Genomic DNA, 24,787 nt, shown 5'->3' with positions numbered 1-24,787 from the left:
ATCTCCGACGTGATGCGGGGGGGGGGGGGGGGGGGGGTGTTCAAAACCAGAGGGGCACAGGTTCAAGGTGAGAGAGGGAAAAGATTTAAAAGAAGGGGCAACTTTTTGATGCAGAGGGTGATGCGTGTATGGAATGAGCAGCCAGAGGAAGTGGTGCAGGTGGGTACAATTACAACATTTAAGAGGCATCTGGAAAGGTACACAAATAGGACGGGGTTAGAAGGACAGGAGCCAAACGCAGGCAGAGTGGGACTCGTTCAGTTTCAGTAACCTGGTCGGCGTGGACAAGTTGGACAAAAGAGTCCGTTTCCGTACTGTATGACTCCACACCACTGAAAAGGACACTGGCCACCCTGAGATTACAGAGACTAACGCTTCAGTCTCGGCATTCCAGTGGGAGGGAAAGCTGCGAACCGGGTGGGGCCCTCTTCTGGGTTGACAGCCTGCCCCAGAGGATGCTGGCAGCCCCTCCGTCAGGCTCATGTGAACACCAGGAGAGGGAGACAGCTCCTGTGCTGGTGGAGGACCGGCACAACACCCACACCGGCTGTGGCCCCCCCCGGACCGTGGAATACCGTCGCGTCAATCCGTGGAGAGAGTGGGGCACCTCGTCACTCCAAACGGCATCTCAAGAGGGACCCCCCTCCCCGACCAACAGGCTGTCCCAGCATCAGCTCCTGTCCGCACCCCAACACCAGGGCTGCCGTGCCACTGGGAAAACATGGGGTTAACATAAGGTTAACTGGACAAAACGTGACCGGGATTACAACTAGTTTACAACCACCCTTCTCCCTATTTTAACTGCCCCCTCCCTATTTTTGCATCAGCTATGAACTTCTTGATCATTACCCCTTCAGTTAAAACCAGGTCATTAATGTACACCCCAAACAGCAAGGCCCCCGGCAACGGGGCCCTGTGGAACCTCAGGAGAAACAGATTTCCCATCACGGATATATCTCTCTACCATCACCCCTGCTTCCAGCCTCTCTGCTGGTTTTCGGATCTGAAGTGCCATTTTGCCGTCAATTCCACGGGCATCCTCAACTTTCCTGAGCGGTCTGCCATGAGGGACGTCATCAAAAGCCTCGCCCGAAGCAAACGTCAAATGCATTAGCCCCATCAATAATCTTGGCTACCTCCTCCAAAAAATAAACGACTTTTTTCTTAAACAAGTCCACAACGACTACCCCAGATTAATCTGCGTCTCTCCGAGCGCAGGTATGTTCTGTCCCTCACAATTCTGTCTAATTAACCGCCCCACCACAGAGGTTAGACAGACCAGCCTCTAATTTCCTGGCCTACCCCTTTCTTTAATAACGCGACAATGCCTGTTGTTCTCCAGCACTTCGCCTGCAGTTGTAGAGGGTCTGGAATTTGCGGCCAGCCCCGCTCACCACCCACCCCCCCCAATATCTCCTCCCTCAACAACTTCGGATACACGTCATCTGAGTCAGTGGGTCTATTCACTTTTAAGGCTGGTGCACCCACGAGTGCCACCGTTCTCTCTATGTTCATTTCTTCTAATATTTCACAGTCCCTCCACCCTGATGTCCATGCACACATCGTTCTTCTTCTTCATAGGGGACTGTGCTCGTGTCTCCTGGGTCCACACGCAGATTACACCTATGGTCTAGAATGGGTCCTACTCCTTCCCACATCGCTCTCTTATTCTTTGTATATCTAAGCAAGAACCGCAGATGCTGGATTCGGAGGCAACGCAGCGCGCAGAGCTGGAGGAATGCAGCAGGCCAGGCGGCATCGCAACAGCAGGGAAGTTGACGTTTTAAGGATGGGTCATAAGAAGGGCCAACTTCCCTGCCCCTCCGATGTCGCCTGGCCTGCTGCATTCCTCCAGCTCCACACTGCGTTGCCTTTCAAATTTTCCTCCATTCGACACACCCCTCAGCGCTTTCTCATGCAATCTCTCGGCCTTTTTAGGCACTCCCAGTACTGTTCTGCGCTGCTCTAGAGGACTCGGCCACATTGAGCCCTCAGCACCTCGTGAACGGAACTAAGCCTCACCGATGCACCCATGAGACAGTGAAGCCAAAGACCCATACATCCCGGACACAACGTCACCCAAAGCTCAAACAGGACAGAGGCCCGGTGATGCCAATTCCTGCTCACACGGTGCTTTGGGAATTCTTGAGGTCATGGAAGGTGCCATGGAAATACAGACCAAGATTCCCATACATATTGCCAAATCTCCAACATCTGTCCAGCCCGCCTCCTCCCAAAAATAAACATTAGCCACCGGATCCTTTTTCCTGCTAAATACTCCATGCCATCTCTTCTTGGTGGAACTAAACGCTCACTAATTTTATCTCAATGTGCTCATGGAGCGAGCTACAGTGGGTCAGTGGTCCTTGCTAATCTGAAAAGCTGTTTGGCTCCAAGGTCCATGACCTGCTGCTGTATCTACTCTTGCGTTTCCTTAGCAGTCCGACTTCAGGGATTGCACAGCGCCAGGGGCATGGGTCAAAGGACAAATGGAGGTGGTAGCTGGGCCATTAGGCAAGACAGGAAGGTGGTTAGGTGAATCGGTCATGCTATATTACCAACAGGTATGTGCAGGGCGGGATGCTGCTCGGAGGGCTGGGGTGGACTAGACAGGCCGAACGGCCTGCTCCCGCACTGTCGGCATTCTACAATTCCACGGCCCGTGCAAAAACCTGCACAGTTCACCCTGGCTACAGACGCGGGGCCAGGAGTAACCCTGGTGCCCGGGAGTCTTCACAGCACAGGCTAAAGCTCAGCCGAAGAGGTCAGCGGTCACTCTCTGGGCCTTGGCACCTGAAACCGTGCCTGGAGCACCAGCCGGCTTTACGCACTCCCTGGCCGCCCCGCCTCAGGAAGGGATCGTGCGGCCCGCTGACCCATGCCTGATGAGTCTGCGGCTGGTTTGGTCGGATGGCAATGCCCCCACCCCACCCCCGCGGCGCCGCAGCAAGCCGATGGCACCCCTCCCCCACGCCCGAGTGAAGCTACTTATGCAGCAACAGAGAGGGCTCCCTCACCTTATCAGGCTGAAACCCAGCTTTTCGACGTCAGCCACGTCTTCCGGAATGTTCCGCGCCAAGATACCTGGAGGGCAGGAACGAGGAAGAGGAAGGCAGAAAGAAAGTCGACTTCGGAAGCGTCACCTGCCAGTCTTGTAAACAACGGGCCCCACTCGGGGATAGTTTGGGCCACCCGCATCCTAATCCCAACCGAATCCCAACCCCCACCCCAACCCAGTCCCGGTTTCCACCAGCGGCCTCACTGCTTCACCAAACCAGGCCCTGATTCCACCGAACATCGACTCCACTGCTCAGCGCAGGTCCTTGGGGGAAGAAAGGTTAAAGTGCGGAGAGCGGGCACAACTTTCGGTGGCCCAGTGCACGCTCCACTGGACGCGTGACCTCCACGGAGCGCCTACAAAGCGCCAGCGACCCACCCACACCCCCAACCCCCACACCAACAACTGCGACAGGAGTTACAATCAGCATGGTGGGTTGGCCATGGCGGGGTGGAGATCAGGCAAGGTCAGTCTTTGGCCAATCTCTTCATCACTGCCCGTGCCAAGGGAGAGGGGCTGGCAGGCGGATTCGGTCGGGCAGCGCTGCCCCCTCAAACAGCCCCATCACTTTCATTGCAAGAGAGCTGGAGTCCAGTTATCAGCCTGTCCTGCTGCAGTTCCACAGGCCCTAAGGCAAGACCTCACCTGGAGTGGAGGTGGGTGGGGGGGGGGGGGGGAGCGTGCACAATTTTGATCTCCATACCGAAGAAAGGGTATGCTGGCCATGGAGAGAGTATGGCGGTAGTGGGGAGGGGGGAGGTTTGTTCCTTCAGCTCTAGCCGGGAATGGTAGGACCGTCCCAGGAGGACAGGTTTGTTTGACAGGGCCCCTACTCACTAGAGTTTAGAAGGATGCGATTTAAACACATTAAAGGGCGGCACGGTGGCCTCACAGCGCCAGGGGCCCAGGTTCAATTCCGCCCTCAGGCGACTGTCTGTGTGGAATTTGCACGTTCTCCCTGCATCCGCGTGGGTTTCTTCTGGGTGCTCTGGTCTCCACCCGCAGCCCAAAGATGTGCAGGCTAGGTGGGGCCAGCTGTGGGAAATTAACCTGCAGCGTGCAGGGATGTGCATGCTAAGTGGGTTAGCCATGGGGAAACACAGGGTTGAGGTAGCGGGCTGGATCTGGATGGGACGCTGTTCAGAGGCTCAACATGAACTTGATGAACAGAATGGGCTGCTTCCCCACTGTAGCAATTCGATGAAAATTCTAACGGGGCTGGACAGACCAGATGCAGGAAGGTTATTTGGCCCGGCTGAGGAGCCTAGTACCGGGGGACCTGTGGAATTCTCTGCCACAAAACGCTGCGGGGTCCAAGTCACTGCAATACATTTCAAGAAAGAGACAGATAAATATTTTCGCGCTTGAAGACACGGGAACAAAAATGAGGGCATGGCACTGATGCGGAGGATCTACCCTGCTCATATTAAGTAGCACCACAGACGCAAATGGGCTGATTGGGCTATCCCTGCTCCTGGTTTCTACGCTGCGAACGAACCCTCTTGTTGCAGACACCAAGATCCAAGAAGCTTCTTGGGGCTGCGTGCCGCCAACTGCCAAACACCACATCCCTCCACCCCCCCGCCCCGACTCCAGCTAAATAACAATTAACGTCACAACCCACCCGACGGACGTTTCTGCTCCCCCCGTAACTACCGGCCACCCCTTCCCCTCCCCAGCCACTTCCCCGACAAAGTCTCTCACCTCCGTGAACAGCCGGATGTAGGGTCTTCACCCTGCCGCCCAACATTTCGGGAAAGCCGGTGATCTCGGACACATCCCTTGGTGAGAGAAACAAATGAGGGGCACGTCAGTTTCCCGCGATGGGCAGGGTGGCTCATTTCGGCTCACGCCGCGTTGCGGGCATCGCAGCCAACGGGAACGCCGGCAACAGCAGGCACGTTACGTGACGGGCCCAGAACGCGGCTGAACCCTGACGGTGACCAGGCGAAACACAGAGGGGTTTGAGGTACTCCAGACCAGCACGCAGGTGAGAACAACCCCATGCTCGACTGCTAGGTGACCCGCCCTCAATTTTCCCTTTCTCACAGGGGTGAGTGAATTCAACCCTAGGAACATATCAGGGTCTGCTGGCGCCCAATTCCTTCAGAGACGGGACGAGCCTGCAAGGCCCAGAGGTGAGCCGATGAAGGGGGAGTATTGCCGAAGCGCCTTCGCTCTTGCTGTTCTGCCAGGTCCAGTCTGAACACACAAGACACGTCCCTCCACCGGGTTACCATCCCGAGAGGGGCCGAGCCAGCCTGCAGCTCTACAGGTCCTCGGCGCCCCCTCAAAGCAAGCAGGCAGGCACTGGAAGGGGCCAACCTCAGAGCCACCATCGCTGAGCGGCAGCGGCAGCCCGCAAACGCTCCTCTCGGAAAAGCAGCAGGGTTCCGTTTCCACGCGGGTGCATCGCGAGGGCGCGCCATGGCAACCGCTGTGCCCAGGACCGTAAGCAACTGCAGAGTCACGAGCTTGGTCCAGACCATCACTCAAGCCAACCCTCCCTCCGCTGGTTCCACCGATACTTCCCGCTGCCTCGGGAAAGCGACCAACATGCTCAAAGACCCCTCCCACCCTGGTTATAACCTCTTCCATCCACTCCCATTGGGCAGAAAGTATAAGAGCGCCCGTACCGAGAGAGCCGAGAACAGCCTCTCTCCTGCCGTTATCAGACCTCCGAACGGGCCTCCCAAATCTTTAAGTTTTACGCTGATCTCGCTCTTTACGCGCCTCGTCTGTGGACGCAACATCGTGCTCCTCGCTTGGTCCCATTACCCGGACGCACTTCGCACGGTATGATCTGCCTGAGCCACGCGCAAAACAAAACTCGTCACTGCGCCTCGGGACATGTGACAATAATAAATCAAATTGAATCACCCGACTGGAATCGAGCGCTTAACAGCCCAATGAAGCGCGTTCACTGACACCATCTTGGAAACAGCTGCCAATTTGTGCGCAGTGCACTCCCGCTAACAGCAGCGCCACAATAGGCAGATAATCAGTTTAACTGATCTCGGTTAGGGCTAAGTATCGCAGTGCAAGTATAATTTTAATTGTTTGAAATGGTGGGATCTTTGACGCCAAGACTGACTCAACTGGGAGCAATCGAGGTCTTGGGTCTAACATCCTGGGAGCAAGCAGCACTCCTGACAGGCCAGGTGAACTCATGCCTTGCAAACGTAGCCCTGCCCCCAAAACATTGTAGGAAATCCGCCAAACACAAAATAACACCTCCTCGGGCACCCACTGCAGTGGATCGCTCCTTCATCAGCTCCAGGGACGTGCCGCTAGGGAGCTGACACAACAGTTACAGTCCAGACCAAGTAACTAAGGGAGGGGTCACTCTGCCCAGCATTGCAGAGCCGATTTCCACCTCCCCCCCATGCCACTGACCCACCAAAAAGCCACCCCATTTAACCCTCGTCCTCTTCCTCTTGCGTCACGGGCCTGAAACTTGATCCCCTTCACTTTTCACCCAGTTGCCTTTTTTTTGGAAGTTCAGCGATATCATCCCTCATGAGCAAAGCTGACCATTCAGTATCCCAGAGATAGCAGGAACTGAGATAACTGGAGAATCTGAGATAATAAGGTGTAGAGCTGGATGAACACATCAGGCCAAGCAGCATCAGAGGAGCAGGAAGGCTGTGGTTTTGGGTCTAGACCCTTCTTCAGAAAAAAATGAAGGGTCTAGGCCCGAAATGTCAGCGTACCTGCTCCTCTGATGCTGCTTGGCCTGCTGTGTTCATCCAGCTCTACACCTTGTTATCTTACATTCAATATCCCCGTGTTTCATGTGTTGTCAGGAGCACGTGGATCCAAGTTTTTCCAAGTACCAAGCAGATATCTTAATAACCCTGTGCAGGGGCCGCTAGAACAAAAATAACGTTCTTTTATTTGCTCGTGGAATGTGGGCGTTGCTGGCTAAACTCAGCGATTACTGCCCATCCCTAATTGCCCGGAGGGTAATTCAGAGTCCAGCTCATTGCTGTGGGTCTGGAGTCATATGTCAGGATCAGGCCAGGCTCAGGTGACGGGTTTCCTTCCCCAGCAGGGCATCAGTGAACCGAGCAGGGTTTTACCACAATCGACAATCGTCCCAAAGCTGTCAATTTCATTTTAGCCTTTTTGGTGAATTCAAATTTCATCGTTTGCCTTGGTGAGATTTGAACGCATGTTCCCAGAAGATTAGCCTGGGCCTCTGGGTGTCTCCTCTGGTGGCACTGAAGCCATGGCATTGCTACCCCTCGCCCCCACTAGAAAAATCGATGCAATCTTTTCCATTTTTTGAGCTTGAAATCTCAATCATTGCTGTTCATCACATTACAACAGTACCTACACACCAGAAGTAAATCAAGGGGGTAAACTGTGCTGGGATCCCTCAAGGTTGTGAAAGGTTAGACTTAATTTTTTTTAAAAAAGAATATTAATTGACTTGATTTAATTAATTGAAAAATTCTGATGTGTTTGTAATCATCTGAATCTCTCAGTGTTACAACGGAGTAACTGATGTTAATCCAATGGTGTATCCAAAATCTTGGATTTAATCTCCCTTCCTTAGCTTCCCCTTTCCTGAGCAGGGACTGCATAAAGCAAGACCTGGCACTGAAACAAGCTTACGATGCCAACCCTTTGTAACCCATCACTTACCGGACAGAGAGGCCAGCCTCGCGTAGAGCCTTGGCTGTGCCACCAGAAGCCACAAGGGACAGGCCGAGAGAAACCAGACGCCTGGCAAAGTCCAACAAACCAGTCTTATCCGAAACGCTCAACAACGCTGCCAGACAAAACCGGTGACAAAGTCACACGCAGGTAAACACTGGTGAACATTAAACAGCAAGGATACTGGGAGACTGAAAACAGAAGATGCTGGAAAAGCTCAGCAGGTGTGGCAGCACCCGTGAAGGGAAATAAAGGAGCAGAGTTAACGTTTCAGGTCCTGTGGCCCTTCAGAGGAAGGGTCACTGGACCCGAAACGTTCGCTGTTTATTCCTTCACAGATGAGCTTTCCAGCAACTTTGCTTTTGTTCCTGATTTACAGCATCCGCGGTTCTTTCAGTCTTTATAAAGATATTAGAGAGTTGGCGGGAAATGCTTCAATATCCATTCCGAATAAAAAACTATCAGTCTCAGGTTTGAATTAATTAATGCACCCCCTCCTGGGAAATGCTGGGTTACAAGGATAGCGTAGGAGTTAAGTCTGGGTAGGATGCTCTTCGGTGTGAACTCAATGGGCCAAATGGCCTGTTTCCACACCGTGTAGGGATTCTACGACCCCTCTCATAATAAAGACCAACATTCCCTTTTTGACTTCCTAATCACTTGCTGTCCCAATGTGCTGGGCTTTCGGGAGTCATGCTCCAGCAGATCCCAGTCACTGTCCTGCTCTCCAAACAAAAAGGTCTGTACTGGGAGAGGTTAGGGCTCTGTCTCTTTGCCCATTGTACCATGCCCCAACCCAATCCCACTGCACCAATACCTCCTCCCATTCCCAGAACCAGTCTGCAGAAACTCTGCAAACTCGTCCACTTTCATTACCGCCTGTGCTCCCACTTTCAGGGCAAACAGTGCAAGCTGTTCCACCCCCCCGAGGGGTAAGTTTTGCAAACGCCCTCCCCATCCTGCAGGTTAGAGACTGCAGATTCCCCTGGGGGCGTAAACGTTGATAAAACTCCCCTACCCCCAAGGAAAAACTGTGCAACCTCACCACGTCCAGGACAAAACGATGTAATCTCGCCACCCCCCCACCCCTTCCCTGGGGTGGGGGTAAAATGTGCAATCATCTCCTTCTACTCCCAAGAAGTAAACAGCGCAAAATTTTCCCCCTCCCCCAGGAGATATCTGCACAAACTCCCCAGCAAACCCCGAGTCTGGGAACCCCGCAAACTTACCCCCGGGGAGAGAGTTAAACGTGCAAATTCCTCTCCAAGCAGAGGGTAAACCGTGCAAACTCACCATTCCCCCCCCCCCCCAAAAAAAGCTCCTATTATTTCCCATGAACCGTTCGCCCCCATACCCAGATCCGTGGGGGCCATTCCGCGCACAGACAGTACCCACTCCACGCTGTGCTCCGACCGGATCCACGCCGCTGGGCGGAGCCAGCAAACAGCGGAAGAGACACTCGTCCTCCTGTCTGTCCGTGTGTGTGTGTGTGTGTGTGTGTGTGTTTATGCACAGCAAGAGCAGCGAGGAGGAGCGACAGCCTGCTGGAGAAGGGGAATCCACTGCAGGCAGGCAGAGAGAGTCTCCTCTGCCCTGAACAGATTCAAATAGTTCCTCCCTCACCCTCAAAGTAAAACAAAATCTCCTGCAAACCGCTGCCCCCTCGATAAAAGCCCGCATTTACGGAGATGCAGCGTCTCACTGGGTTGTCTCATCTCAGGGCGCAGCAAGATCCCACAAACAGCAAAGGTGCTCGGTGGCCTGTCACCCCCGCGAGGGGCTAATGTAGTCCGCAGGCTGTCCTTGGTTTGGAGAGCTCCAGGAGTTTGTTTTTTTTGTTTTTGAAAATAAATCAACAGGGTGTGGAGCTGGAGGGACACAGAAGGCCAGGCAGCATCAGAGGAGCAGGTCCTGGCCTGAAAAGGCCAACTTTCCTGTCCCTCGAATGCTGCCCGGCCTGCTGTGTCCCTCCAGCTCGACCCTGTGTTGTCTCTGGCTCCAGCATCGGCAGTTACTGCTATCCCTGAAATCATCAGGACACCGGGATTAAAGCAAGGGACGCTGGAAATCTGAAGGAAAAGTTCGGGATATTTTCCGCTAGTCTCTGATGAGATTTCTTGCCGCATCTTATTGAATTTGCCTCAGAACCAAAACGACAACAATGTACGTTTACCCCTGCTCAATTCCAGCACCAATTTCCCTGGTCAGAGGTTTCAGCCCAGGTTTAAGAAGTGACTCACTCGCTCACTTGGAGCACCTCCTCAGCTATACAACGGCTGTGCTGCCCACTTTCACATTAATACCAACCTCTGTCTGTCAGGCTGCCTGGTACTTGGCTCCTCACCCCTTAGGAGGAAGCCACCCTGACTGTGACTGGCCCCCTGAGCAGCCTGACTGACCATGTCCAAGGGCCTGGGCTTATATCTGAGGCTGCCCCTCCCTCGCTGTGCCAGGACACCACTCTGAGTGAAGGCCTCTCTCCTTGACCTGGCTGAGGATTGCTGACAACACCCAGGATAAGCTTCCAGGCTCTAAACGACAAGGCGAAGCAGCAGCGCTGTGAGCCTGGTATCTTCGGGCTGAGGGGGCAACGTCCGAAAGAAGACAGGGCAAGGCAGAGCTGCTGTGAGCTCAGAGGTAGGCTCAGAGTCAGTGTGCGTCGTGGCGGTGAGCACAGGGCCCATTGGTGCAGCCTGGCCCAGTCGCTGAGCTGGGTGTGTGTCCCTGAGTCCTTGCTGCAGCATGACGGTGAGAGTTCCCAGTGTAGCCCGAGGTGTAGCGTTGAGGCGCAGAGCAGCCGTGTCAATGGATCGGTGATGTGCCATAAGGGCGCTTCGAGACTGTCAGTGTTCTTGGGCGTGGGGTGCATGTGACCAGTGCCCATGGAGATGTTGGCGCCCATGTGTCGACATGGAGGCCCTTGGGAGCAAGTGGCAAGCTGAAGTCGTAAAGTACCCTTGCTCTCTGATTTCCATGTTTGGTAAGTTAGGAAGCTGAATATTCATGACGGGAAGTTGGGAGTTTAATAAAGCATTTAACAAGCAGTAATGTCCATATCAGCCATAATCAAGAAACTGGAAACTCATCAATAACAAAGTGTGGAGCTGGATGAACACAGCAGGCCAAGCAGCATCTCAGGAGCACAAAAGCTGACGTTTCGGGCCTAGACCCTTCATCAGAGAGGGGGATGGGGAGAGGGTTCTGAAATAAACAGGGAGAGCGGGAGGAGGACTGAAGATGGTGCAGTGAGAGAGAGATTCCCTGAGGTTGGTCTGGAGGGAGGAGCTTAACTTCTTCAGGTTAGGCATCCCTGGAAGAGGCTTCGCAGTGAGATTAAAATTGTATCAGAGATAATGGGAACTGCAGATGCTGGAGAATCCAAGATAACAAAGTGTGGAGCTGGATGAACACAGCAGGCCAAGCAGCATCTCAGGAGCACAAAAGCTGACGTTTTGGGCCTAGACCCTTCATCAGAGAAACCTCACTGCGAAGCCTCTTCCGGGGATGCCTAACCTGAAGAAGTTACCCTCCTCCCTCCGGACCAACCTCAGGGAATCTCTCTCCCAATGCACCATCTTTGGTCTGCCTCCCCCTCTCTCCCTATTTATTCTAGAACGCTCTCTCCATCCCCGTCTCTGATGAAGGGTCTAGGCCCGAAACGTCAGCTTTTGTGCCCCTGAGATGCTGCTTGGCCTGCTGTGTCCATCCAGCTCCACACTTTGTTATCTTGGATTCTCCAGCATCTGCAGTTCCCATTATCACTGGAAACTCATCGTTGCCTGGTGAAAAACCCATCTCTCTCCTCAGCAGATGCATAAAAATTGGACAGGTTGTACTTGACATTGAAATCGGCTGCACCAGATTTCTCATTTGACTTTTGCCACAAATCTCACTGTAGCTCATGTGGCTTAGACCCTTACACAATCCCATCTCCAACATGACCCTTCCTGAGAACTCAGGAGGCAATTCTGACCAAGAGTTGTATTCAGCCCGAAACACTAACTGTTTCTCTCTGCAGAGAGTTCCACTGCTCTTCTTCAAAATCTCCTCTTTCATATCAGGAGCTGAGTTTTAACACTTCATACAAAGGGAAGTACGTTCCTTATTGCTAAAATCTGCTAGCCAGCGAAATCTCTTCAAAGCTCCAAAGTGGGACTTGAAACTCCTGAGTACACAGTTGAGTGCCAAGGGAGTGCTGTAGTCTGAGCAGTCCTGAATCTTGGATGTGCTGTTCGACACTCAGTCAAGAATAAAAAGATCCCAGTATTTTGGAGAAGGTCGGGGGAGTCATCCCTGGCGTACTTGTCTAAGTTTATCCCTCAATTAACACCGCTGAGAACAAGTTGCTGTCACATTGCTGCTTATGGGAGTTGGCCCTGTGCGAAATGTCTGCCACATTTCTGACAGTAACAACAGGAGCTACACTTCCAAGAAAAAGCACTATGTCGCTTGTAAAGCATTTTGAGATGTCCGGTGACCATGCTAGGCACTATGCAAATGCAAGTCTCTCTTCTATAATTTCATCATGTTCTATCATTTTTAAAGAATGTTTGAGTTACTCAAATGACACCGATGCTCTGCAACAGTTTAAACTTTTCACTGTGCTTTCAATTAAATACATGTGACAGTAAATGATTAAACATAAATATAACCAGTGAACACCCCCCCCCCCCAGCCCTACTGCCTTCTCCCTAACTACAGGTTGCAAATCCAAGTTATACCGCAAAAGATCAACTGTACAATTTGTATTGAATGGCTCAGACAGTGTGTGTGTGTATGTGTGTGCGTGTGTGTGTGTGTGTGTCCTGTTCATTATTCCTCTCGTGACCATAATAATTTGCTTCCAAATCAGAATTTAAATTGCATGTGGATGGCCTGCTTCTATCAATACCAAATAAGATTCACAAGACTGCAGCCTGTGACAAAGGAGTCACTTCTGGTTTGACATCATCGATCCTAGCTGCACGTCTACGGCACCTCAAACAATCACTCACGCCAACACACTCTAATTTAGCTCCACTCTCCTGATACACTGCCATTGCAGGGGTGAAGGTGGAAGGATCTTCTGTTGGGGTTTGTGTCCAGACCTAGTATTTTATAGGCCCCAGTATGGAGGTGGCCTATGCTTTGTGCAGGGGGCTGTCTCTCCTGCTCTCTGGTCCTCTTCCATGTTCGCACACAGATCTCTGAAGTGGGAATGCGCAGGGCTTAGTAACAGCAGCACAAGACCTCCTGAGACCAATAACACAGGGCACATGAGAGCCTTGTTGATGTGTTGCAATTTAATTCTACAAAGTTCCGTCTGTTTTGTTAAACATTCATCTCAAGGTCACATTCCTCTATTCATTGTGCCCATTCAAGAAATGTGTTGCATATAAACCCGTATTTATTAAGGGCTACAAGGGCTGGTTGTAAGACCTAAATGATTTACAAGCTTTCTCCCTAAGCAGTGATCCTGAAAAAACTGGGGCCTTATCTGAACACCAATGACTTTAGGAGATGGCAATAAAAAAACTACATCTGTGTTGGCGCTGCATCCTTGCTGGTTGAACATATTAAAAGCAGCTCTCTTAAGATCAAAGAGGGAGATGGGGGACGGGCAGAATTGGCAGTTCCTGTTTTTATTAGTGCTGAGGGGTACATCTTGCAGTGTCTTCCCAATAGAGGGGGTCTGCATTGCTGAAGCTTGCAAAGGATCTTTTCCAGGCGGTCTGTGTGTTTACAATATAGCTTGCTGTGAGACAGTTGCTAATTGACATTCTGCCTGGCTGGGTGGGGGAGCTGTGTCGTTCCCATCTGAGGTCCGCAGGGTGTTCTCAATGCCATTGACAGCGCAGTGGAGAACCTCATCATGAATGATGTGCTGCCAATGAATTCTCATGGAATCACATGTCATGGGGAAACAGGCCCTTTGGTCCAACTCATGCATGCCTGCCTAGTTTCCCAACCTAAACCAATCCCACGTGCCTGCTTTTGGCCCTCTAAACCTTTCCCATTCATGTTACATGTCCAAATGTCTTTTAAATGTTGTAACCGTACCCACATCTGCTAATTCCTCTGGCAGTTCATTCCACATACGAACTGTGTGAAAAAGTTACCTCTCATGTCCCGTTTAAATCTTTCTCCTCTCACCTTAAAATTATGCCCTCTAGTTTTGAATTCCTCTACTCTAGTCTAGGGTGAAGACCTTCGCTATCCACTTACCTATTCCCCTCATGATTCTATAAACCCTGTATAAGGTCAACCACCCCCCACCCCAACCCCAGCCACCCACACTTTTAGTGAAAAAGTCCCAGTTTATCCAGCCCCTCTGTATAACTCAAACCTTCTGGCCCTGGCAACATCCTCGTAAATCTTTTCTGAACCTTCTCCAATATGATAATATCCTTCCTCTAGCAAGCCAACCAGAACTGTGCACAGTACTTCAAAAGTGGCCTCACCAACATCATGTACAACCTCAACATGATGTCGCAACTCCTACACTTAGTAGTCCGTGCAATGAAGGCAAGCGTGCTAAATACCTTCTTGACCACCCTGTCTACCTGTGACAGAACTTTCAAAGAACTATGTAGCTGAACCCCTCAGTTTTTTTTGTTTGACAACACTCCCCAGGGCCCTACCATTTACTGTGTACGTCCTGCCCTTGTTTGTCTTACCGAAATGCAACACCTTGCATTTATCGAGGTGCCATTGGCATACGTTTTCCAGACTTTTGCTCATAGCGGGCCCAGGATTCTGTGCCGTCTGGCAGTGTGGTGAGAACTGCACGATCCAAAGGAGTCGTGACATGGTGCCTGTGGAGAGAATGTTTCCTTGGCTGTTGGTTTGTTCATCGAGCTTGGCAAATGAATTGCCAATTAAGAATGTTTCCTCTTTTGGGAGAATCTAGAATGTGGAATCACCATTTTAAAAAAGAAGGGATCGCGCATCAGGAATGGAGATGAGGTGTAATTTTTCTCTGTGAAGGTCAGAAGAGAGAAAGATGAATTTGACTGCTGTAAAATCTTGCATCATAATTAGTGTTTCAAGATGGCGCAGGAATGCGACTGATACTTGGCATATAACGTCTGAAAAAAAACCTCTCTATTTTTAATATACATGACTATAAATCTAAACCAATGAATCTTTGTGACCTCCCTCCTGAAAAAGCACAGGACACAGAGTCCTTGATTATTTTTGAGGCAGCGATAGATTCTTGTTAAGTGGAGTAGGCAGGAACTGGTTACAATCGGACTTAAGTAGGGGCTCAGGCTTGAAGGGTTGAATTGTCACCTACCAATCAAGTTTTCTGTATGTTTGTCGCTTTGCGATAGTTTGATTTTCATCTTCCACTTGATGCCATGCTGCCTTCAAATACATTGATGGGGCAGAGCTTGCTTTCTGGATGTGTGCAGTGATATCGTCATCTATAGTGCCATCCCTAAAGAGCATGCTGCCAAGGTATAAGAATTCTTCTCCAGCCATGAGTTACATCCAGTGGTGCACACCGTATCCCTGGTGCTTATTAAGTCATAATCTCAGTCTTAGCGAGACTGTTTTGGAGACCAACGTTTTCGACAGCAATCAAGAATTGGTTTGCCATTGTCTGGATACCTTCCTTGTTGCAGGGGGATAGGACACCGTCATCTGCAGATGGAAACTTTCTGATGAGTGCCTCTGTGACTCTACTGGAAGAGGAATCATATAGAAGAGCTTCCTTGACCAAAACGTCACTTCAATGCCTCTAGTCGCACCTCTTGTTGTTTCTTAAGCATTGTTGCCAAAGAAAAGATTCGAGTTAGTGAGCTGTCCTTTCTCCCAAGTTGTTCATGAATGTGAGCTCTTGACAAGGGATTACAGTTCAGGAGTTATTGGTAGATTTGCCAAGCTGACTGGTTTTTGTGCAAACATTTCATTCCCCCTTCTAGGTGATAAGTAGCTCTGTTAAAGCTTCAACAGAGGCTAGGCAGCACTGAAGACTAGATTCCCTACAGTGTGGCAACAGGCCCTTCAGCCCAACAAGTCCACACTGCCCTTTGGAGCATCCCACCCAGATCCATTCCCCTATAACCTACACACCCTTGAACACTACAGGCAATTTAGCATGGCCGATCCACCTAGCCTGCACATTTTGGACTGTGGGAGGAAACCAGAGCACCCGGAGGAAACCCATGCAGACACGGGGAGAATGTGTAAACTCCAGTCGCACAGACAGTCGTCTGGGGCTGGAATCGAACCTGGGTCCCTGGCGCTGTGAGGCTGCAGTGCTAACCACTGAGCCACCATGCCACCACCTAGAGGGGTGACAAAATATTTGCACAAAACCGGTCTGCTTGGTGAACCAACCAACAACTCTAGCCACAACCCCAGCTTCAGATATTCGTTAAAGCATTAAAGGATTGCAGTTCTCCCTTGGAAGCTTCCTTGACACCTTCAGGTTTAATATTCCAAGGTTCCTCTCCAAATAATCACTGAATTTACATCTGCAATCATGGTTTGGCTGTGACGCTTCTTTTTTCCCTCAGTTTCAGATCCATTCTGCTTCTAGATAAGCAATATTGATATCGTTCAAACTCTATGGAACTTTCTCTTGATCTTAGATACTCTTAAAGTTTGGTATAAATTTGATAATAAACTGCATTTTCCCCTCAAAAATATGTTTTATTCATAACTTTGGCAAGTGTATACAACAAAATTCGGAAACAAAAGCATTTCAAATTGAATATTGTTGGATTTGACAGAAAAAAATGACAGATTCCCAAGTCAATATCTTTTACTTGATTAGGTTATAGAAGTCTCAATATTCGCAAACTACATTCCATATCAGGTATGCAGCCCAAGGGCAAAGATTTTCAATTCAATCTTTCTTTCCCCCAAAATCATAGTTTATTCGTAAAATTTGTAAATCAGAGCATTACAAAAACATTCCAACATGTATATTACAGGATTTGCAAGAAAATTCAACATGTATAATTGTCTTTATCTTAATATTTATAAAGGCCACTGTACATTAGGCACACAGCCTGAGGGTAAAGCATTTCAAATTGGAATGAACAGAAAGTGTAATAATGTAAAGTTCCCCGTACAGTATGTTTCTCTCTGAAATGCCTCTCATACCATCTCAATCCTGATAATTCACAGTGTACACTCTTTGTAAGGCACACAGCCCCCAGGAGTTCAATAGTTTCCATGTGTGCTATTGGCAGACAAGTCCCAGCCAGCAAACTTTCCCCATCACATCTCTGCAGAGCTTCCCAAAGCTGGAGTGTGTCCCTCAGCGTATGGCCCTGGACCTTGCAATGCGCCAGTCTGCAGCTTCACAGTCAAGGACAACCTTTCGCACTGGAAAACCTATATCCATGCAGTGAGGTGAGGCTGATTGCACTTGACATCAAAGCCACATCTGGCCAAGTGTGGTATCAAGAAGCCTTAGCAAACTGGAATCCGGAGGAGAAAACTCTCTGCCAGTAGGTGTGATACTTGCCGCATAGGAAGATAGTTGTGGTTGTTGGAGGTGAATCATCTCAGCTCCAGGACATCTCTGTAGTCGTTCCTCAGGCTAGTATCCTAGACTCAACCATCTTCAGCTGTTTCATCGATGAACTTCCCTCCATCCTAAGTTCAGAAGTGGAGAGGTTCTCCGATGATTGCACAATGTTCAGCATCATTCCCGACTCCTCAGATACTGAAGCAGTGCATGTTCAAAAGCAACAAGATCTAGACAATATCCAGCATTGAGCTGACAATTGACAAGTAACAATGCCAGGCTATCATCATCACCAATAAGAAACAATCTCACCACCACCTCTTGACATTCAATGGTGTTACCATCACTGAATCCCCAACTATCAACATCCTGGTGGGTTCCATTGACCAGAAACTCAACTGGACTCACAACATAAATACAGTGGCCACAAGAGCAGGTCAGAGGCTTGGAATACTGCAGTGAGTAACTCGCCGCCTGACTCCTCAAAGCCTCCCCACCATCTACAAGGCTCAAGTCAGGATTGTGATGGCAAACTCCCCACTTGCCTGGATGAGTGCAGCCTCATCAACACTCAAGAAGCTTGACGCCATTCAGGATAAAACAGTTCACTTCATTGGCACCACATTCACAAGCGTTCACTCCCTCCACCACCAATGCTCAGTAGCAGCAGTGTGTACTATCTCCAAGCCGCTCTGCAGAAATTCACCAAAAATCCTCAGGCAGCACCTTCCAACCCCATGACCACTTCCATCTAGAAGGACAAAGGCAATAAATATATGAGAACTCCACCACCTTCAAGTTCCTCTCCAAGACACTCACCATCCTGACTTGGAAATATATCACCGCTCCTTCACTGTCGCTGGGTCAGAATCCTGGAATTCCCTCTCTAAGGGCACTGTGGGTCACCCCACAGCACATGAATGGCAACGGTTCAAGAAGACAGCTCACCATCACCTTCTCAAGTCCAATAGGGCATGAGCAATAAATGCTGGACAGCCAAGGACGCCCCATGCTCCATGGGTGAGAAAAAAAAGCTCTGTATAGGAGGTCCTCAATGTATGATCATCCAATTTACAAATGCCACACTCATGATCATGATCCTGTACGGGGTTGTACTAATTATCTATCATACAAACATTTCCTATAATTATGAAGGGTGGCATGATGGTGCTGTAGTTAGCACTGCTCCTTCATGGTGCCAGGGACCTGGGTTCAATTCCCCCCTCAGGTAACTGTCTGTGTGGAGTTTGCACATTCTCCCTGTGTCTGCATGGGTTTCCTCTGGGTGCTCTGGTTTCCTCCCACAGTCCCAAAGATGTGCAGATTAGGTTGATTGGCTTGGAAAATAACCCACAGCCTGCAGGCAAGGTGGGTTAGCCATGGAATATGTAGGGCTTCAGTGATAGGATAGGAGGGTGGATGCTCTTCAGAGGATCAGTGTAGACTCAATGGGCCGAATGGCTTGCTTCAACGCTGTAGAGATTCTATGAACAAATGCTTTATATTGTTCTGACTTGGGAACAAACTCAAGATTGGAACCCGTTCACAAACCTGGGACTGCCAGTACTGTTACACTTCAAAACGTGTGCTTCAGGGTGGTCTGGAACCGGGGCTTTGCCCTGGGTTGGTTGATTTGCTTGTCTTTATCTCATTTTCAGTGGTATGGAGGAAGAGACAGGTTTTCCTGCTCAGCCACTGCTCAATTTGAGAATCTGCTGAGCTGTGGTATTTTTATTGTGAGGAACTCGGCAAGATACACGTCCTAGACTTCCATCAACGCTGCCTTGCCATCAGATAGTTATCGAGTTATAGAGTCATACAGCATGGAAACAGACCCTTCCACACTGACCATGTTCCCAAACTGAACCCAGGAGTCCCATCCAGGAGATGGCAAGAACCATAGATGCTGGAGTCAGAATCCATATTGTGTGGAGCTGGAGGAACACAGCAGGTCAGGCAACACCAGAGGAGCAGGAAAGTCAACGTTTCAGGTTCACACTCTTCATCAGGACTGGTAAAAGGTGTAAACTCGCAACATCAACTTTCCTGTTCCTCTGACGCTGCCTTTAACTAGTTCCACCTGCCTGGGTAACAAAGTGTGGAGCTGGATGAACACAGCAGGCCAAGCAGAATCTTAGGAGCACAAAAGCTGACGTTTCGGGCCTAGACCCTTCATCAGAAAAGGGGGATGGGGAGAGGGTTCTGGAATAAATAGGGAGAGAGGGGGAGGCGGACTGAAGATGGATAGAGGAGAAGATAGGTGGAGAGGAGAGTATAGGTGGGCAGATAGGGAGGGGTTAGGTCAGTCCGGGGAGGATGGACAGGTCAAGGGGGCGGAATGAGGTTCGTAGGTAGGAAATGGTGGCACGACTTGAGCTGGGAGGAGGGGCTAGGTGAGAGGAAGAACAGGTTAGGGAGGCAGGGACGAGCTGGGCTGGTTTTGGGATGCAGTGGGGGAGGGGAGATTTTGAAGCTTGTGAAGTCCACATTGATACCATTGGGCTGCAGGGTTCCCAAGCAGAATATGAGTTGCTGTTCCTGCAACCTTCGGGTGGTATCATTGTGGCACTGCAGGAGGCCCAGGATGGACATGTCGTCTAAGGAATGGGAGGGGGAGTTAAAATGGTTTGCGACTGGGAGGTGCAGTTGTTTATTGCAAACCAAGTGTAGGTGTTCTGCAACTTCCTGGTAAATCTTTTCTGAACCCTGCCCAATTTAACATTATCCTTCCTATAACAGGCTGACCAGAACTGGTCACAGTACTCCATAAGAAGCCTCACCAATGTCCTGTACAACTCAGCATGGTGTCCCAACTCCTGAACTCAAATGCCTGAACAATGAAGGTAAGCATGCTAACTGGCTTCTTAGCCATGCTGTTTACCTGTGACATAAATTTCAAAGAAGTTTGTAGATGAACGCCTGGGAAGAACCCCTGGGCAGGGGTAGAACCTCTGTTCTACAACACTACCCAGGGCTCTACCATTAATTAAGTTCATTTCCACAAGCTGTTAAGACAGGAGCAGAGGTTGTCTCTGTGTGTGTGTGTGTGTGTGTGTGTGTGTGTGTGTGTGTGTGTGTGTGTATGGGAGTGTGTGTATGTGTGTGTGTGAGAGAGGGAGAGTGTGTGTTTATCTGCATGTGTGTGTGAGAGAGAGGGCATGTATGTGTGTTTGTGTGTGTGTGTACGTGTGTCATAGACAGTGTCAGCACATCAATGTGCAACTCAGCAACCTTTCTGTTCTACCAGTCGCTCTGCATTTTCCTAATGCGCACTGCCCCTGGTGGTTAGTGCTGTTTTTACAGGACCGGTGGTTGTTGGTTGACTGCGAGAACCCACGTACGTGTGAGCTGTTTCTATCTGAGAGGGAGAAATTTTCGCATTCCTCATCAAACTAGTGCTTGTTACATTCCAAGATATCCACCAAAGTCTTGAAGGTCAGATTATGGGACTATTTTCATTCTCCTTGTGCATCCCACAGGAAGAGGAGTCTCAAACCTACATAGTGCTGTCAGGGGTGAGTAGTGAGCTCTTGAGCAGTCCACCTCCTGACTTTCCTGGCTCCTGATAAGTTGGATTGTGATGTTTCACCCAAACATAGGGACTCAGCTTGGGTTGAAGAGACAGGAGTCTGTCCAGGAGCCAACATCGCATACGCTAACTCAGCATCAGCCCTTTCCATTTGTCTGACAAACTCAAAATCGAGAAAGTCCCAGTGCCAATGCGGTTGTGATCTGCATTTTCCTTTTGAGCAAAACCTGGTACTGATTTTAGGAGGGTCTTTTAAAGCAAAGGGAGATAATTTAGATTTAGAGGTCATAAGAGCTGCAGATGCTGGAGTCATCTGTAGGCAACGCAATGTGGAGCTGGAGGACACAGCAGACCAGGCAGAATTGAAAGGTGTAAAGAAACAGTAATGGGATGGAAGAGGTGTTTAATTTAGTTTATAAAATGTACCACAAAAACACAGGTTTACAAATGAGTGAAAGGAAACATGGTATAGTGACCATAGTGAGTGAGTTTATAAAGAGAATCAGAATACAATATCTCACACAGACCTGCTGAGGTCTTCCAGCAGCTTCTGTTTTTGTTTCTGATTTATAGCATCCGCAGTTCTTTTCAGTTTTCATCTGAGGGGACAGGGGTAGCTTCCTGAGGCCAGACTGTAAACTCAGAATCTGTGCAGGCTGTCAATAGGAGAGCTCCCAATGCACCAGCAAGACAATGAAAAAAGTGTTATTACTTTGTGTTCGAGGAACAGCATGGCTGTCCTCCTATTAGCCCAGAATTAACCTGTCTCCAAGCCCTCCATCGCAGTGCGAGAAATATTTCATTGAAGATGTTCACAAGCTGTACCCTGCTTCCCCATCCGTTTAATATTTAGTTAGACTGGTGCACTGTGAAGAGAATTTCATTGAATAGATGCAACAGATTAGTAGCAGTTCATAGATCAACAGGGAGTTTCCATCTGTCAAAAGTGGCATTACAACCCACGCTCAGCAACACCAATCTGTCATGTATCCAAACACTGTGGACTTACAATGTGTGCATACTCAATACCTTGGCTTAGCTTGTCAAAACTTCACATTTGATTTTTCCCATGCCCTCAAAACAATATTTGTAGAGTTCCCAGAAAAGGCAACCGCAACAGTGAAATAAAGAAAGATCAAGGACGTAGGCACTTGGAGTTTTGCAATGTCCTGCACGAAACCTTAAATTCCAAAAAAGTCTCAAAGCATTTTCCCACAGGAAATTATCTAACGGGAGGTAACAGTTTGGACAGCGAGTTGTTTGGACCTAGTACACACTATCTGAAAGGGTATTGGATGTGGAACATTCACAGGAGAACTGGTGATATACTTGCTGGGAAAATATGACAGGCCTGTCGGATTAGAATAGTGGGGGGAGATGAATTGGTTACAATAACAAAGATCAACAGAAGAACAATGGGCTAATTGACCACCCACACCCGCCTTGTCCTCACTCCAATCACTGTATGATTCATTGCAAATGTAATCTCAAGTCAAACAAGGAATTATTAGGACCAAAACCTCAGTCAATGATGTACGTTTTTAGGTATGCTTCACTCCTCAATCTCCCACGTTCCAGTGAAAAAAAATTCCAGCCTATCCAGCCTCTCCTTACAATTCAAACCCTCCATTCCCAGCATCGTCCCGGTAAACCTTTTCTGAACCCTCTCCAGTTTAATGATAGCCTTCCTAGAAGCAACTGACCAAAACTGCACACAGTGCTTCAAAATGAAGTCTCACCATTGTCCTGAACAACGTCAAAGTGACATCCCAAAGGTCTGAGCAATGAAGGACAGTGTGCTGCATACCTTAACCACCCTGTCTAAATGTGATGCAAACTTCAAAGAATAATGTACCCGAACCCCAAGGTCCCTCTGCTCTTCAACACTACCCAGGGCCCTACCATTGATTGTATAGGTCCTGCTCTTGTTTGTTTTACCAAAATGCAATATCTCACATTTATCCAAATTAAACTCCATCAGCCATTCCTCAGCCCAATGGCCCAGTTGATCAAAACTCCATCTGTAACTTTAGGAAACTTTCTTCACTGCCCACTATACCGTCAATTTCTGTGTCATCCGCAAACTTGTTTACTGGGTCTCCTGTATTCTCATCCAAATTATTTCTATAAATAACAAACGAAACTGCATCCTGTACCAATCGTGCGGAAAACTGCTGGTCATAGGCCTCCAGTCTGAAAAACAGCCCTCCATAACCACCCTCCATCTCCTACCAATGAAGCCAACTTTGTATCCAATTGGCAAGCTCACCCTGAATCCATGTGATCTAACTTTATTAATTAGTTTACCTTATAGAGGTTTATAAAATCATGAGAGGTGCAGATGAGGTGAATAGCAAGGGTCCTTTCCCTGGTGAGGGAATTCAAAACTAGGGAGCATCGTTATAAGTTGAAATGTGATAGTTTTAAAAAGGGCATGAGGGGGGGCAAATATTTTACACATAGAGTGGTTTGTGTGTGGAATGTACTACCAGAGGAAGTGGTACAGTTGCAATGTTTAAAAAGAAAGATTTGGAGGGACGTGGGCTAAACGCAGACAGGCTGGGCTAGTTTAGTTTGGGAACATGGTCGGCATGGGCTAGCTGGGCTGAAGGGTCTGTTTCTGTGCTGTATGACTCTATGAATGCTTCAAAGGAGACAAGAGAGGGAGAGAAGCTGACAGGTTTAAGGAGAGAATTCCAGCCACAGCTGAAATCAGGGATGCAGGAAAGGGCAGAGATCTCGGAGTGTATGAAACCCTGAAATGAGCCTTCAGTCATTACCTGCGCCATCGTGAAGCCTGTGCCTATTTCCAGCTCAGTAAGATGACCTGATTCCACCCTTGCCTGAGTTCATCTGCTGCTGAAGTCCGTAACTTTGCCATGCCCTAACGTGACCACTCCAGCTCAGCCCTGACTCGCCTCCCATGCTCCTCCTTCTGAAAACTAGACGTCTTTTCGAAGTTCTGCTACTCTTGTCCTTGAACGTGCCAGAGGAACTGTCGACCTATCACCCCTGCACTCATTGAGCTCTGTTGCCTCCCATGGAAGGGAACACTGGATGTTTCAAATTCCTGCTTTCCACTCCTTCTTTGGCTCCCTACCTCTGGAATCTCCTCCAATCCAACAGCCCTTTGAGATCTTTAATTCTGGCCTCCTGAGCATCCCTTATAGTAATTAATCCAACATTGGTGGCCTTGCTGCTTGAACTGTAATAAACTGTTAAAATCCCCACTAAATCCTTTCAGTCTTGACCCTATTTCAGCCTTAAAAATGACCTTTTGGACGCGTTAATATTATGGCCCATTATTGCTCACTAAGGCTTATTGTCCAAATTGACCTCATAAATCTCTTGCAAAATGTCGTGGTACATTTTACAGGGTCAAAATTGTGTCATTGAGTCATAGAGTTATATAGCATAGAAACAGACCCTTCAGCCTAACTTGTCCATGCTGACCAGGCTTCCCAATCTAAACTAGTCTCATTTGCCTGCATTTGGCCCATATCCCCCCAAACCTTTCCTATTCATCGTATGTACCTTTTCAAATGTCTTTGAAATGTAATAACTGCACCTGCATCCATCACTTCTTCTGACAATTCATTCCAATTATGAACCACCATCTGCGTGAAAAAATTTCCTCGCAGGCCCCTTCTAAATCTTTCTCCTCTCATGTTGAAAATATGCCCCCCTGGTTTTGAAAACCCCAACCCTAGGAAAAGACCTTTGTTATTCACCTTATTCATGCCCCTCTTGATTTTTTAAACCTCTATCAAGGCCGACCCTCAACTTCCTTTCTTTCTTTCTTGCAACTCATAGAAACCATAAAACTTCTAACAGATTTAGGCAGGGTAGATGGCAGAAGGATGTTCCCAAAGACCAAAAAGTCCAGAACCACGGTTCACAGTCTAAGGATCAAGTATAGGCCTTTTAGGGTTGAGATGAGGAGGAATATCTTCACCCAGAGAGTGGTGATCTTATGGAATTCTCTGGCGCAGGCAACTGTGTCATGATTCATCGGTTAGCACCCTAAAGTCATCACCACAGTTAAAACTTTTATAGATATCCCACCAATTTA

General features: G+C 49.0%; 1 protein-coding gene across 2 annotated transcripts in view; it reads right to left on the bottom strand.

Annotated features, from left to right (window-relative positions):
* The window catches only part of atic (5-aminoimidazole-4-carboxamide ribonucleotide formyltransferase/IMP cyclohydrolase), a 61,041-nt gene extending 51,853 nt beyond the window's left edge, over positions 1 to 9,188 (bottom strand). The window contains exons 1-4 of one of the 2 annotated variants that reach the window (XM_048534417.1): positions 9,075 to 9,188; positions 7,709 to 7,835; positions 4,763 to 4,839; positions 3,018 to 3,084 (exon numbers count right to left, since the gene is read on the bottom strand). In XM_048534417.1, the coding sequence (XP_048390374.1) occupies positions 3,018 to 3,084; positions 4,763 to 4,839; positions 7,709 to 7,835; positions 9,075 to 9,093 (290 nt within the window). In that variant the 5' untranslated portion in view covers positions 9,094 to 9,188. Of the gene's footprint in view, positions 1 to 3,017; positions 3,085 to 4,762; positions 4,840 to 7,708; positions 7,836 to 8,949; positions 9,042 to 9,074 lie in introns of those variants that run through there. The other variant, XM_048534416.1, reaches the window with a different exon arrangement.
* Between the last annotated feature and the right edge of the window lie 15,599 nt (positions 9,189 to 24,787).

This window comes from Stegostoma tigrinum, chromosome 7 (assembly GCF_030684315.1).
Source record: "Stegostoma tigrinum isolate sSteTig4 chromosome 7, sSteTig4.hap1, whole genome shotgun sequence".
Taxonomy (NCBI): Eukaryota; Metazoa; Chordata; class Chondrichthyes; order Orectolobiformes; family Stegostomatidae; genus Stegostoma; species Stegostoma tigrinum.
This window is presented reverse-complemented; position numbering and strand designations above follow the sequence as displayed.